At 34.7% G+C, this 16,977-nt stretch overlaps 1 protein-coding gene and 1 pseudogene across 1 annotated transcript; both read right to left on the reverse strand.

Moving 5' to 3' along the window:
- Nucleotides 1-354: 354 nt before the first annotated feature.
- On the reverse strand, nucleotides 355-6,086 carry LOC145605801 (potassium transporter 7-like; annotated as a pseudogene).
- On the reverse strand, nucleotides 6,044-16,630 carry LOC145592197 (calcium-dependent protein kinase 1-like). The gene is made up of 8 exons (XM_081648658.1): nucleotides 15,861-16,630; nucleotides 10,570-10,713; nucleotides 10,013-10,165; nucleotides 8,815-8,930; nucleotides 8,548-8,715; nucleotides 7,025-7,152; nucleotides 6,818-6,917; nucleotides 6,044-6,620 (listed from the first exon to the last, which is right to left on the reverse strand). Exons 1-8 carry the CDS (start codon nucleotides 16,582-16,584, stop codon nucleotides 6,537-6,539), a joined length of 1,617 nt encoding a protein of 538 aa, XP_081504784.1. The 5' UTR covers nucleotides 16,585-16,630; the 3' UTR covers nucleotides 6,044-6,536.
- Nucleotides 16,631-16,977: the final 347 nt, after the last annotated feature.

Consider the following 16,977-nt stretch of genomic DNA (forward strand, 5'->3'; position numbering starts at 1 on the left):
ATACAATTACTTTAATCGAAATTTCAATCAATGTAACTTCTAAAAAAAAAGAGTTAAATCAATATAATATTCCAAAGGGTTCAAACTTCAAACCCTCATGCTATTTAAACTAAAACAAATTAAAAACTGTTAAAGTCATATGCAATTATGCATGCTTTATCATTTGGTTGTCTAGCTTGGATTAGCATGACGCATTCATACAAAGAAAGAATAGTATACATTGATATGTAAAAGTAATATTTTCACTAAATACTCGAAAAATTCCGAGATGAACGAGTTACAACAGGAAATTAGGCAAATAATGATGCAGTAAAGTACTTGAATGAATCTGCAAACAAACTGAAGAAATATAACTTACAAACAATAAACCACACCCACCTCAATCAAACTGATATGAGGAACATGAAGTATCACAGCAGGAGAACGACTGTTCTTTCGAAGGAATGAATACATCACATTAATCACAAATCTTTTGAGATTAGATCCATTTTTTCGAGCCTTAATATATGAATGCCCGACTATGTATGCTACCCCAGCCTCCTTAGCTTCCAAAAGCTCTATCAATTCTTCCTTTAATTCCTCCTTTAAATTCTCGGTACCTGATAACTGAAACCTGGTATGCCTCTGACGAAACTTTGGAGCCTCTTCCACTAAGTATTTGTTATGTAGACTACGCAAGGTTGGCGACTTACCTCCTTTGATACGTTCTTTATGGTTTGAGCAGCACCCCTTACTGTCAGAACTGCTATCTGATGCCACTAATCTTGTTCCCAACTTATCAGATGTTTTCACCAAAGCCATCCAACCATCGACCATACCATCAAAAGATTCGGACCCTTCTGCCTCCATTCTGATGAACTCTGCAATGCTCATGACAAGGTTGTCTTCAAAGTCATCAGCATATTTAGCAACATCTTTGTAGCCATAACGTATGATGCACCTATACATACGATAAGATTTGGGTCCAACTCGGCCTACAACATACCGCTCTTTGTCTGTGACATGAGGTACAGGGACTGATTTGATGCAGACAAAAACTACTATTTGATGACTGGCTGGTAAGTTGGTTATAAAGTCGGTAAAAATGGAAGGAACTCCACTGACTAATTTGGTGTATATGAAGCTGATACCAGGAACCCTTATAATGCCAAGGTTAGGCCCCAATCCAAAGATCCATTTCATAGGCACCTTATTCTGTACTTCTTGCAAGTATTTGCGCCTACTGCCAAAGTGCCATATATACATTACAAACGTCAAGACCACAGCAAATACAAGTTGAGTCCACCCTCCTCTAGATACTTTTACAAGGGATGACGTGAGGTAGATCAATTCAATCGGTGTGAAGAATAACAAGGGTAGTAATGCTAACACGATGTTCTGAAACCATACAAAAAGGATTACAAGTGATAGTAACCATGTATTCACTAAGTTCACGCTCATGAAGGCTAACCCTGAAAAAAAGAAGCACAACGAGAGAAGAAAAAATAAAAAAGAAATGATCAGATCCCAACCATGAGTCAGGGGCCAATATACAAATTCTACAGGCACGTAGCAGTGTAGCACATACAGAGAGGACTATGCCATCATTGTATTAGTATACAAATTCTACGAGCTACAAAAAAAAGATATGTACAGATAGTTTTACTATGTTCATAAATAATAATGATAATTAAACACAATTTATCAAAAATATTTACCATATGCATTGCCTATGAGAGTGGTATCTTGGAATCCAATGGTCACAGCCAGACTGAGAATCATAAGTAACCAATTTATTTCTGGGATGTAAACCTGACCTTGGATCCATCTTGATGTGTGTACCACCTTGACGCGTGGGAAACACCCTAGTGCTCGACATTGCTGCACTATTGAAAATGTTGCAGATATGACAGCTTGACTGGCTGTGATAGCAGCCAGAATGGCTAGTACAAACATTGGCCAGAAAAAGGGATCTACAAAAATGCAACACAAATACATCAGTATCAAAAAATAACTTCTCCCCTCCCCAGAAATCAACAAGAGATTAAGAAGTGTACATTGCACCTTTGTTATACCACAGAGCTGTTATTTGATTATCCTAGTACTCAAGATCAAATAACTTCTGTTTGGCTGCTTTCCAAGACACTCATGACTTCATCACCTCTCTTTATTTATGTACACTCATCAGCTCTAGTATAAATTTTATTAACTGACTCTAGAATAACTTCTGAGTGTTCTGACAAGTGACAACTGACTCTTGAACCGTGCACCCTAATAGCAAGGGAAGTATGGTATTTACAATTGCCATTTCCATTGCTATCCTGTGTCTCTGATGAGAATTTACCCTTTAGCAGAGGGGAGGGAGTCAAATGGGTGCAAGTGTGCAACCTACATGGCTAAACCCATGCAGACATCCAACTGTCATGAGGCTATTTCTGTCAGACTTGTTTCGGGTGACAATTTACTAACCTACTTCAAGGATCCAGGTAAGTAGAGGTCAAGTATACTGAACTTAATAGCAACGATGTTGTTCAGAACAAGTACTCTCAATATTGGTAATTAAAACTTCTCGCATGGAAGGAGGGTGAAGCTTGCAGTTTTTTAGTAGACCTTGGTAGCATTTCTGAAGTACAGATGCCATGAAGCTTTCAAAGAGAGTGGTGTTGTAAACTCACCTGGTATCGAGCTATAAAAACTTGATGCAACAGCAGAGAAGTTTTTTGAAAGAAATGCTGCTTGCCCCATGTACTGAAGAACTAAACAAGGGTAAACAACGCAAGAAAAGGCAACCTGCATCAAAAGTACCCATAAAGTAATTATTTACAGGTCCATAAAGTCTTCACAGTTTATTTTGATAGTGTGATTTATTTAAAATAAATGAAAGTGAAAGCAGGGGGGTAATATGTATCCAATTTGACAATTTATCCTAGTTTCATGATAGAACTTGTGCTCAATTCCTTGAATATATGAAAAAAATTGCACCGCAAAATTAGACAATGATCCTTGTACTTGAGGTATAATCAAGCTTGACATGTAATTTAAGCCAGAATTTGGTCAAGAAAAGCTGTATTAATTTCCTATGTGTGGAAGCTGCATCATAATCATGAATTTGTTGACAATAATACAACATTGACAATACAAACCCTTATTGATGCTGTTGAGAAGTAACCAAGGTTCACAAACATAGCCTCTGCACCTGTAAATGGTGACAAACCTTGTATAAATATAAGATGAAGATAATTAAACAAAGGGGGAGACAACATTCTCACCAGTGATGCACAAAAGTAACCCTCCTATAGAACTCCACCCAACATTCCGAGTCAGTTTAAAGAACTTGTAGATGCAATATGGAGAGAGAGCATGGTAGACTCCTGGATTCCACTTAATGATATTATAGATGCCAAGTGCAGCAATTGACAACAACCAAATGCTAACGATGGGGGAAAACAAGAATGAGACCTTATGGACACCGCAGTGCTGTAAAGCAAAGATGCCAACCAGAACACTGCAGACAATAGTCATCACCGCACCTGAGAAAATGTTTTTGTCATTAAGAGAGTATTCTCATACAGGTTGAAGAAGAGCTAGATATTACAGATAACATAGCATCCAAGAGAATCTGTAACAGGAACATTAAGATCACCCATCAATGAATTTTCCAACAAAACTTGGCATTTCTAGTCACGAAACTTTCATCATATCCGTGTTCCTCTATACATCTGACTTCTTGGATGATACTGGTTACAGTGTTGGCAGAACATTACTGTAAATTTGCTTATTAAGATAAAAGAGAATTGTAAATTTCCTATTAGTATTTGTTCAAGGACAAAACTTTCAGAATCATGAAAATCAGATCAAAAGTTCTGGTCTCAATGCTCACACTTTGACTCTCTTATCTCTGTCGTCTGAGCTACAGATTGTAGAAAATTTGTCTAAGCACATTAACTAGGTGACTGGTGATGCAAGACCTTTAACGAGATAGTCTCATATTTATTTATTGCACTACTAATGACTTGGTACTTCTTTGGGGATTATGTGAACTATGTCACCCCAGACTTGTTACAGGAGATATTCCCTATGCCTCATATAACAAAATTATCCAAAAAATTACAATAACAATGAACTAACCATGATTTAGGCTCGCGTTATGAGCTCTGAGCCCCTGAAATGATGACAAAACTGTGGAAAACCAATTAGTAAATTGGCTGAGCTAGAGAAATGACATAAAAATAGCATGAATTAAACTTAAATACATACTGAATTATAAGCAGAAAATGTCTAGTCTCTTACAAAAATATAAGACAATTTACCTGAAAGAGACGGATTAATTACACCATCACCAATGACCATGCAGGCCGTGAACAAAACAATAAGAAGTAAACAGGTTCTGAACTTTTTGTGTCTCTCAAGAAATCTTCTAAAAGAGGAGGATCTGGTTACATAGCCAGGCCTATAGTACGCTTGAAGCTCCTCATCTGCTGCTTGATGATTTGGGAGCAAACTGAATTTTGTATGCCTGCGTAGCAGAGAGTACAAAGCCAAAGTTCCTCCTGAGAAAAACAATCTTTTCAAACTCTATTGGAGACAAAGACATTGATAAAAATAAAATAAGAATTACCTTCACCATTATCATTTGCACTCAGCATAATGAGAGCATACTTGAGCAAAGGGAAAAGAGTTAGGCTCTAAAAGATAATTGATAAAACCCCGAAAATAACTTCTTCGGATTGATGCTGATGCAATGGTCCAGAGAAGGCACTTTCATAGACATACAAGGGAGAAATACTTAAGGCTCCATAAACTAATCCGAGACTTTGGTATGCTAAAAGGAGGACATGTCCCTTCTTACTTCCAAGTGATGCTTCTTCATTCTGCATGAAACATTGCACCAAATCCTGTTATATAACTTCACAATCTTTTCAGGCTAACAAAAAACCCACATAATTACTGCTTTTTAGACGCGAAATACACCCATTCGATGCAACGTTGATTATCAGTTTTAGAAACTTGACTTCTTCATGTTAGATATCAAAAGAAAATTTACTGTCCAACAGTTACTCCTGATTTCTTAAGTGCTACATATTAACATATAAAATCTAAAATAAAAATTGCACAAATGAAGAGCCTATTAAAGTTGCTCTTAGAAAGAAAATGACAAAAAATGCACAAATGAAGAGCACATTATTTAGACCAAGTTTATATACAAATATTTAAAAGTCTTTAAGACTTGGGGCTAATCTTGCTCTAAGAGTTCGATTCCTTTGAATTTCAGTATTACAGTTTCCATTACACATGTACCGTTTTACCTATCTGTCATTTAGTTACCCATAAAAATAACCCCCTCCGTCCAAATTTAGTTGTCACTAAGTAATTTAAATTACAAAGCGACTTATAATTTTGGTTTATGGAGAGTAATGAAGAGTAATAACAGAATTAGTAACATGCTGACATTTCCTTGTGACTTAGCAAAGGGGATCAGGGATTTTATACATGAAAAAAAGTGGTGGAAATGTAGGTCTGATAAATATGAAGATGTTACAGAAATGGCAAAAAACTTACCATAGTCAACGGAGATGATCTCTCGCAATCTCTCTTAAAAAGATGGAAGAATGAAATATGAAAATTGTTGTTTATCGATGATTTAGACTTAAGAGGGTGATTAGCAAACAAAGAAACAAATAAAAAATGAAATATGTTTTTATAATGATCCAAAGCTATCGGGCATTTCATTCCATATCAGCATTTTTTCCCTTTTTTTTCATCCTTTTAAAGATTTCTGAAGTACAAATAAGCACACACATTAAAATCCCTTATGGTATGAGTATTTATCTTCTCTAAATATCATATCATATACAATAATCTGTTCAGTAAAAGTGACCAATTTTAACACGTATTAAAATAATACTCCGATTTCAAAAAAAATAAAAAATAAAAAAAACTCCCAAGTCCCAAGAGAAACAGAAGCAAATTTTTTTTTTTTCTTTTTAATTGGATAATATATTGGTAATATCACCAATGCAATACTGCATGCATGAAATGTGACACAAATTTCAGACCTCAGTACTCAAAGAAAGAACAGATGAAACCTCTGCCTTTAAAAAGTTCATATTAGGGACCAAATCATACCCTTTTTATCTCAAAAGTATACATTCAAATAATCATATGCATGCCTCAGTAATCACTCGCCGAAGGCAGCATACTCAAAGGGATTCCAAGTTTCCATAGCCCAAAATGGCCCCCATATATATATGTATAAACCACTGTCACAACTAATTTACAGCAAAATGAATTCAGCTCACCAGATGAATGGCACAAGTAAACAATTAACAATTGCACAGTGACAGAAAGAAAAAAAAAATACACAACTAGGAACCAAATACATATACACAGGACCTTACATAATAATTGTACAACACTGGATCAGATCCACTCTACTCCAAAGGCATAAATAGTTGGAGAAGTTTGGGTATAAATCTCTGCCATCGTTCAAGGACTGGTGTAGACGAGCTCCACACGACAGTCATAGTAGTCATCTTACAAAGTTACTGTCCTATGAATTATCTTCTCCGTCTGTTTAAACCCAAATCAGGGTTACCTTTCTTCATCATAGCTACAAATTCCTCATAATTAATTCTACCATCCTGCATAGGAGAGGAGAAATATAATTTAGTCCAATTAAAAACAATACCATATAGCATTAGAGTCTCTTCGAGATGAATGAGAGCATAACTATAAAATGACAAGCTATGTTCAAGAATAATGAGGCAGGAGCTAAGCAGGATTATGAATTACGAATATCTACTACAAGGGACGTAAGGAATCATAGACAAGAAGATACATTATCTGTGTCAACTTCAGCAATTATCTCCTTTATTGTTTTCTCGTCACCCATATTATACTTCTTCAAGGCTTGCTCTAGTTCCTCCATGGTTATGTACCTAATGAAGTGATAAACCAAGCAAGACAGTATTCATTAATCAGGATACAAAGCTGTTGAAACTGTTTCAAAAATATACAACACATTTAAAAACCAAGAGCAAGCTACCCGCTCTTGTCCTCGTCAAAATATTCAAAGGCCTTGTACAGATGGTCCTCCTTCTCCATCCTATTCATATGCATTGTGGCTGTGATGAACTCCATGTAATCAATGGTTCCATTACCATCGACATCAGCCTGCAATTGAAAATACACATTGTCATAAAGTTACTTTAAGCTCAATTTGCAGAGCTAGAATTTTAAAATAAAATATGTGAAACTGATTGTTAAATGAACTGCTATAATAAAGCTATACATGGCAGCAAAGTGTACAATGAAGTTATTTACATATTGAATCCATGGAAAACAGAAACTTCCTTAAAAAAAAGGTGGAAAACAGGAAAAGGTTTCAATCAATAATGAGAACTAATTTCTTTAACATTATAAGTTTTGCCAAATTTTTATTTTAACTATACAGCTTAAATTTCAAAGTTTGGTAGCACACAAAGACACAACCGTCAGCTCAAAACACCCAAAGACAATGGTAGTGTTTGGACTTAAGGCGATATCTTGAAGCAATATTCCCTGAAAACCCCAAAGGTAAAAGGATTAAGGGACATACCCCAGCAAATCAAGGTACAGACTATCCTTTTCCTTCTTTTTTTTTCATATAATTGGTAAGTGTAACAGCTTTAATTGCATGAAATTACATATGTGTAATTCACAGCAGTAAATCATGTACTCCCTTCATAATTGTCACATTGTGCTAATACCTACTGAAAAGGCAATATCTATGTTCTTTAGTATTCTTGACAGTTACAATTTGCACAATAATTTAGGCACGGAGACTCAGACAAACAGAATGAAAAAGTTGGGGGGGGGGGGGGGGGGGATGGCAAAAAAACATGATATTGGATTTATTAACGACTAGTGACTCATAAAATGGGTTACTTAAGTAGAGAAGAGGAGGGTACAAGTGTACAAAAATCATTTTCCAAAATAGAACAACGTACAAGTGTAAAGAACAAAAAGGAACTCAAGTAGCATTTCACATGATTTATGAATGGTCTTTCGAATAGTTGGTTCATTTCTATCATTTTCCCATCATCAATATTAGTTGGGTATTTAAAAGAATTTAAAAACCATCGCTACTTAGGTCAGGTGAATATTATAATCCCAAATAAAAAGGAGCTCAAGGTCAAGTATACTTCTTCCCCACTTTTAGTATTGCAACATTTGTAATTTCACAATTGCCCGTGCACAAGTCTAACAATTGTTTTTTAATTTATCTATTGATAAAAAATATACCTTGAGACTAATTCAACAACATATAACATGATGACATTTCTTTTTATCGTAAAACAAATAGTCAAAGTGAAAATTGAAAAAGTCCAAGTGCCACAATAATATATGAACAGAGGAAGTACCGATTAATTGACTAGAGTGAACATGTAATGATCCTCCTAAAAATCTACAACTTCGTGCCTTAAATCTGTTGGCATAAGGTTTTTAATCTATAATGCCAAAGGTTGAACATTCACTCTGTATAAGACACAATTAACAAAGAAATAAACGAAAATACAAGGGGCATACCGCTTCCATCAACTGCCTGACTTCAGACTCTGACAGCTTGGTTCCCAGCTTTGGAAGACCAGCCTTTAACTCTTCATAGGTAATAGTTCCGCTGTTGTCTGTATCCATAGATCTAAACATTTCTTTTAAACCCATTATTTCTTCTTCAGAAAGGTTCTCAGCAATTACCTAGAAAGGAAGGAGAGCAGGCATATGAAGTGTCCTAAAAAATAAGCCAGAAAATAGAAATGGAATTCGGGAGAGAACAACTGAGCCTTCAGATCTCACCCTTAATGCTACTTTTTTCAGTTTGTTCATTGCTCTGAATTGCTTCATTCTGGTTAAAACAGCAATATCAATTGGCTTGTCAGGAGCTTCTCCATCTTCTCTCATCCATGGATGGTCTGCAGTTCATTCAGAATTGCGTTGTCAAGTTCAATTATAGAAGGGCATTAAGGCATATTTACAAAAGATAATTGGATTTATATAATCAAAACTGTAGGAGTGCTTTTTTTGTGTGAGATTAGGGGGGGGGGGGGGGGGGGGGGGGGGGGGGGAATCAACCTTCTAACTTTGATGGTACCGATGTAATTTTTTTCCCAAGAATTTAAAGTTAGCAATTTTTTTCTTGAAGACTATCCTTTTTTTTTTTACTACCTTTAAAAAAAATTGAGTTAGTTCTTATGAATAGTGTCCGGACAATTATACCCTCTAAAATGATTATTTACTTATTTGCCCTCATTAGTGTCAAATGTCAATTGTCTCTTTTGTGAACTTTTAAGAATAGTGTGGAAACATTTATACCCTTAAAAATATTTGTTTATATAATTTCCCTCATTAATCTTAACAATAAGGTTAAATTAAAAGAGCTCTCTGGACATGGTTAACTACAGCACGTGCATCGCACACGTTAGCCACCCTAGTATAATTGGAAAGTTATTTTCTCAATAGCAAAAGGATGAATTAATTTGCATTGAGAAGTCACACGATTCCAAAGTTACTAAATAATACCAGCAGTAAAAGTAGAATTTTTTTTTTCAAAAAAAAAAAAAAAAAGAACGAAAGCAAACTTATAGAACATAATAACTAGTCTTTAAAACCCTCCCTCTAAAGTTGGGACTATTAACATCCTAGTATGAAGTTAAGTAAATATTTGTTCAATCATCCATAGTTTGGATCATTATAATAAAAATGATTAATCTATCTAAAAAGGGTGAAGTAAGCTGTAAGCCTATCAGAAAGATGACCACAGTAATGAACATCAAATAACATTTATTTATGTCCGTCGACATTACATTCATTTTTAGGAAAATTAAACAGTTTTAGATGTTACTCTTGATTATGGGATGGTGAAATTTCATTTAACTATAGTACTCCAACATATGAAGTGATTCATAATGATGACAATGGGATGTCATTTACCACTTTCATATAGTCATGCTTTTGTCTTAAATACTTTAGACTATAAATCTTGCATAAAACTTACTTAAAGCATCAAGAGCAGAAAGCCTTTCCTTAGGATCCTGACGCAACATCTTCTTCACAAGATCTTTGGCACTACTGGATATTGAAGGCCATGGATCAGATGTAAAATCAAGAATGCCCCGTAAAATAGCATCAAAGATACCCTGCTCATTCTCTTACATGGAATAGGAAAAAATGTCAGTATTGTGCATCAATAAGCAAAAGATATAGTAAACAAAAATGTCAGTATTGTGCATCAATAAGCAAAAGATATGGTAAACAATATAGCCCTTACAAAGCAAGTTCAGCAGCTGGATTCTATCCAAACAAGAATCCAATTTATAAAGTGAAAATATATATAATGGCATCTATTGGCCAATCAATCTTTGCAAGGCTTATATAAAAAATAAAAAAATAAAAAAATAAAAAAATAAAAACATTAATGGAACAACTGAGAGAGCAACATCAAAAGTGTCCATCACACAGAAATGAAAAATTATGTGTAAATGAACAACAGGGCAAGAGAATTTACGAAACTTCAATCTCATATAATATCTTAATGGAGGAGAAGAAGAATACCTCCCCAAAATGGTGGAACTCCACTTAGGAGGATGTATAATATCACTCCAGCACTCCAAACATCAGCTTCAGCACCATAACTACGACGTAAAACCTCAGGAGCTACATAATATGCACTCCCAACAAGGTCTTTAAAAACGTTTCCTGCATCCACAAGTACAAAACTGTTTATAAACTTCAACTTTTGATAGATAATAATTTTCCTGCATAAACAATTGAGTCTGTGTAGAATAAACTTGCTCAATGGTGATGATTTATCATTTATGTTACCTGGAATGGAATTTTTTATTAGGTATATATTAGCTAGCATAAAACCAAAGTGGTTCGGTTAAATGTTGTTGGATTGATGTTGGCAAAACCTAGAAACTTAGTCCCTCCTTACCACATCAGTTTTGACCCTTAACACGGCACATAGGTGATAAGGTTTATCAACTGTTATTTTATTAGAAAAGTAGATGTAAAATAATATATAATCAAGTATTAAAAAGGTAGATGTAATAGATGATAATTTTTGGTGAATGTGAGATAGTGTGGGGCCCTAGCTTTTTGGTAGGAGAAAGAGAGATGTTTTAAGATAAGGGTGGAGTTTTACCAATATAAAAAGTGTAAAAATAATTTAAACAAATCCAAAGGAAAGTGTAAAAACTAACCAGAGACAGGACAAAAATTTATTTAATGCTAAAATTGTGACAATATATTGGCACTAAAAAATATTCCCTTTGCTTTATATAAGCTACCAAATTTTCATTTTGAGATTGAATAAAAGTTTCAGCAAGTTTTCAATAAAAATAAGTTAAGTTCAACTAAGTAGGGAAGGACAGAACCTAACTTATCTCATTGCATATCATAAAAAAATTTACAGATTAATATTTAAAAGTATTTCCTTCGTTCTTTTTGTTCTACTCATTTTTTGTTTTTGGTCGTTCTTCTTTGTTTTACTTGATTTTCTTTATTCTACTTATGGCATACCCTTTTTGCCATCTTACATTCTTACCCCTTCAACTCCACAATAATTACACCTTTTCATACACTTTCTCTTATTCACCTTTTTCTAACACAAACACACCTTTTTATATTCTCTCTCATACTTAATCCTACTATATCTTACACCCACTTACATTCTTCAACATTTTCTTAAATTGCATATCTATAGTTACTGAATAGGACATAAATGAACAAAGGGAGTTCTTCAATATATGAATCTACTAATATTACTTGTACAAAAGTAATAGATACATCTTGATAGATATTATCAGCCAAATGTAGTGATTTGAGTAATTTTGAGGGAGTGCTAGGAGCCCATGGCTCTTTCCAGTAGATTTGGATAATCCTCCAAAATAAGTTAATAATCGGAAGGACCTATTCTTGAAGAGGAAAGAAGAAAAACTTCATGGATTTCAATTTCTTCAGAGACAATAGGGCAGGATGGTTTCAATAGTAAAAAAAATAGGATGAGATACAACATTGTGTACAAGATTTATTTAATCTCCCAAAAAAAGCATCAACTCTTCCTTTATTACATTGAAAAGGTTGTTGATTCCCCAAATTTCTAATGCATTTGAGTGTCAATGTAATACTATTAGCTTGATTGGAAGTTCACAAAGATCCATTGCTAAACATTTGTCCAACAAGCGAAGGGATTATGAACTCCATAACCAATGATACCTAAACTGCTTTTAGCACACAAAACATAAAAATAGTTCCTTACAGCAAATGAGGTAGTAGTTTTTTACGAAACACTGGAAACTCAGTCTTATTTCTGAGACTGTTTTGCTGTTGGGACAAAATTAAGTACTCCTAATTTCTACCCATTTACTATGGATCACCTACATGGACCAACATGTTATCCCAGTGAGTTTCTTAGGTCAACTTTTTTCTCTCAATCTCTCCAGTCTCCACTCATCCTTATCCAATGCAATATGATCCTGAAGATGCAATTGTTTCTTGTCCCTTGTCACCCTTTCCATCCTAATCATCTTTGGGTTTTTTATTTTTTACTTTTTATTATCTTTATTATGTCTGCATTCTCTGAATCAGTACTTCTTGATGTTGCTGTTAGTGACCTGACTGACCTCAATTTGATAAATATACGGATTTCTTAGCAACAAAGCGACAGATTTTCACAAGACAAAATCTCCGCTCTATCTGGAAAAATACTTGTTGGAAGTGGCTTTGATAATGGAAAACTTTAATCGATTCAAGGTAGTCCATCGGCATCAATGAAAACACTGCTTCCTTGATCACTAAAAGTTTTAAACTGATTCCTAACAATGGTAACAAGGACAAAATTCGGCTTGACAAGGAATTGGAAGGGAGGTTTCTATTTGATACTTTTTCTTTCCTTCAAGCACCGCGAGTATTAAGAAGCTATTGGGTGGGTCAAATTTTGGTTCTAAAACCTTCACTAAAAGCAAAATACCCAAAAGATGAAAAAAAGACTTTTTTTTTCAATTGGATCCACAGCAGGGGAATTTCCCACAAATTGAGCCCCTTTTTCTTAGAAGACGGTTTTGATTTCAGGAAGGAAGAAAAATAAATAGGCTCTGTAAGTTGCCTTTGCAACAATCAGCTTGGTTGCCATTTGAAGACTAGTAGGGAGTTCTCAAGGCCTCATATGTGATGACTGATGAGTGCCTAATTTAATTTTTGTTGCCAAGCTCTACAAAATAGGATTCCAACCAAGACAATCTTAAGAAGAGGAATCCTCTCACATACTCACTCTACAATGTGGTATAAAGAGGCACTTAAAACAGATATGGAAGCATAATTCACTACCTAGTTCTGTTCAACTAGTGCACAAAGTCATCTCATATCAATTATCAATTTGCATGCTCATGGGTTAGTAGAATAGCTGTGAAAAATTAGGAAGCACATAGTGATATTCTAGAAGACTAGGATTACTATCACTGACACCATTTTAGCATGTGCTGCATATGAGAAAGATAAAAATTTTACTGAAGCTTGACTATTATCGTTGCTAATTTACGTCTGAAATAGAGGTACTTTCAGATGTTTAGAAAATTAAATTAAAAAAACTATAAATGATAGATTTTAATGTTAACATGTTACTTTTTCACACTTGTTTATATATAACTTTGGTCATTATTATGTCTAACCAGTCTAATTGTGTATATGTAGTCTCTACAAACTATCAATAGTTATTATCTTGAAAATACACATTGAGGTGAATCTAGCAAGATTGCACATCACCACATTATTCCTTACATATAAATCACACACAATGGTCAAAGCGAAATTTGAGAAGTGTGCCAAAATTATAGTTTAAAATCAATTTCAAACAAAACATAAAAGTAGAGTGATTGTTTTATATGCAGAATTATGCTATAAATAGTGGATAAAAATAAATTACAATTCCAGATGAAAAAATTGTTATAAGAGGACTGGATTGGAACAATAAAACACAGAAGCTTTCTATGGTTTTAGGAGATTTGTTAAGGCAGGAATTGCCTTCATATTGGCTTCAAAATATGAATTCAAATTTTTTAGATGATGGCCAAAGAAAAAATAAATTAAGCAAATTGAAACTTATGAGTACATAGTGGATTTTTTTTTCTTAAAAAAAATACTTTTAATTTAGACAGCGGGTATTTGATTAGTCAAAAGTTAATAAGCCAAATTAGTAACTACAATTATATATTTTTAAATTACTATTTTTAGATAGCATAGCACAAAACTTATGCATTAAGTAATATCTCAGACGTAGAACTTTATATGGGTTCATATGACTTGGCTATACGGACAAGGGCATAATTTGGGAAGATAATTCGTCCCAAAATTTTGGTAAAGATCCAAATTAGCATGCAATTACATCAATTGAATTATTTTAGACTTTCTACAAATTTCATTGAATTTAGGACAAAATCCAAAAGTGATTAAATTTGGCCTAAATGCCTGAACTTGGATTTATGGAAAGTCCAAAGTCCAAACAAAATAGTTTATAATAAACCCCTAATCTTCCCATGTATATTCCTATGAAAAAATCTTATATTGTTAATTCTTTCAATTTTGCAACAAGTCCTTCAGTAGGTTAATGCACAAGTCAAACAGAAAGGATTCTCCCACTCAAAGACTGGTCACTAATGGGAACCAAATGAGGATGGCTTTAGCTGGGGAAATCGTGAAGCATGACTAAGCATTGGTTATAATCATAAGGAGAGTACTTGTGGTATTTTTCTAGTGACCTGGGAGTTTTAGTACTTTAGACTCCAAACAAACTTAATTACATGCTTTTCAACAAGCCCTGAGCACTACAATCTCAAGACTTGAAACCATTTCATAAGAGTTGATCTACGAGCATGCTTTCAGTGTGTATCAAGATATGTGGTACGCAACCAGAAGTTGGAGAAAAGGGGGTTAGATGGGAGGGGATATGAAGCTGATGAGTTCGATAACAGTTGTATAATCAATAGACAAATAAATAAGGAAATTGTTAGGTGGGTATTTTTAAAAACATGTAACAAGGAGCAAAATAATGAAGCTAAGGTACGGTATGGTATAAGGCTATACGTGGCCAGTATGATCTCTGGTTTCAAATAAAAGCGCCTCTCAACAAACATTACATTACACTTGTTGGCAATTAGTTGTCAAATTCAATTAATTAGTCCATAAAATCAAAACCCCCCCAAAGAATATAATGATCTCAATCATTAACATCTTTCTCACAAAGTACCAAACTTTACATGTGCAATTACATTTTTTTAGTCGGTTTAACATTAAATTAGAGTTGAAAAACAAATGAATTATCCAAGAACACCAAACTAATTTGTTATGACATAATTTCCTATCAACATTCCCTGATACCAAAATCCATAATATTCCAACAAACATTTATTTAACAATGTAATGTACTCGTAACATATTTAACTACCCTAATCCGCTTCAATTTTTTTCTCCATGTATCAAAAACTCTAAATTCTCAATCAATTTACTCAAGTATGCTTCTCATTATACTGAGTACCCTGTAATGATTACTCTTCCACACCCATTATACTCCGTATGCCGGTATACTGAGCCGTAAATTGCTTCCGCAACTACTTGATACCGAGTAATAACCCGATTTTACATTTATTATTGTATACCATTTAATTTAATACGATGATAAAAGTCTATAATTAGATTTAATTCTAACACTATCATAATACCATCATCATTTACAATCTTATACTAATCTAAAAATCAACAATACATGATTATAACATCATTTACCATCTATTATACAAACCTAAATAAATCAACAATACATCATAATTTAAACAATCAAGAACTCATACCTGGTTTGAAGAAAACAGAAAGACCAAAATCAGTTGCTTTCAATGGCGAATCTTCAAGAGAGCTCAAAAACAAGAAATTCTCAGGTTTAAGATCTCTATGCATAACCCCCATAGAATGACAATTATACACAACAGTAACAATCTGCCGAAACAACCGCGCCGCCTCGCGCTCCGAATAATGCCCTTTCGCAATAATCCGATCAAAGAGCTCGCCGCCGGCGCACAATTCCATAACCAAATTGACAGAGTGACTATCTTCATACGCACCTTTAAGCTCAACGATGTTCCTGTGACCAGTAAGATGGTGCATAATCTGAACTTCACGGCGAACATCATCGACATCATCTTGGTTGAGTAGTTTCCGAGTAGGAATTGATTTACAAGCGAATTGGAGTTTGGTTTCTTTGTGAGTGACTAAGTAGGTGATACCAAATTGTCCTCGCCCTAATTCGCGGCCGAAAATGTAGCTGGCGCGGACGTCTTCTTTTGGTCGGCCGAGTACTCGGCCGATATCGGAAGTACGAGAATAATTTTGTTGTTGGTTTTGTGGTTGTTGCTTTTGCTGCTGCGATGATTGTTGCTGCTGCTGCGACGGTTGTTGCGGCGGAGGGTCAGGGTGTTCGTGAGGTTGTTGAGGTGGTGGCGAAGGAAGTGGAGGGTCAGGGCGGTTGTCGTAAGAGCGGAGTTGAGAGAGAGTGGAGGGTAAGCCATTACAGTTGCCCATTTTTGGAGGAGAGAGAAAATAGGGGAGAATTGGATATGGCGGAAGAAGTGGGGAAATTTATATGTCTGAAGATGAAGGTGGGTTGGGTTGGGTTTGAAGGGTTTGACAAATTCAATTGGTGGGATTGAAGGATGAGCTAGACAAGGTCTGGTCAATGTTCAACATGGTCCATGTTAATGTGTTGATGGTCAATGCAAGTCACAAAACTTATGACTTACTCATTCATGCGATAATATTAAGTAAGATTTGGAGTGCAAGACACACCGGATAGTATAAAAATTGTATAGATATTTAAAGTATTTTCTCTTTAACATACGTTGCAAGAACACATCCACTAATTATTGTGACAACAGAGATTGAATTAGGTGAGGCATGAGGAGATGGATGGATGAT

The sequence above is a fragment of the Chenopodium album genome, chromosome 2 (genome assembly GCF_948465745.1).
Source record: "Chenopodium album chromosome 2, dcCheAlbu1.1, whole genome shotgun sequence".
Lineage (NCBI taxonomy): Eukaryota > Viridiplantae > Streptophyta > Magnoliopsida > Caryophyllales > Amaranthaceae > Chenopodium > Chenopodium album.

Bases quoted from the DNA above. Each gene is read 5' to 3' on its own strand.
- LOC145592197 (XM_081648658.1), bottom strand. From the start codon at position 16,584: ATGGGCAACTGTAATGGCTTACCCTCCACTCTCTCTCAACTCCGCTCT. The intron at 10,166-10,569 runs GTATTCTTCTTC...ATTCCATGTAAG, and splicing joins AGTTCCACCATTTTGGGGAG to AGAATGAGCAGGGTATCTTT. The intron at 8,931-10,012 runs GTAAGTTTTATG...AATGAACTGCAG, and splicing joins TTCTGCTCTTGATGCTTTAA to ACCATCCATGGATGAGAGAA.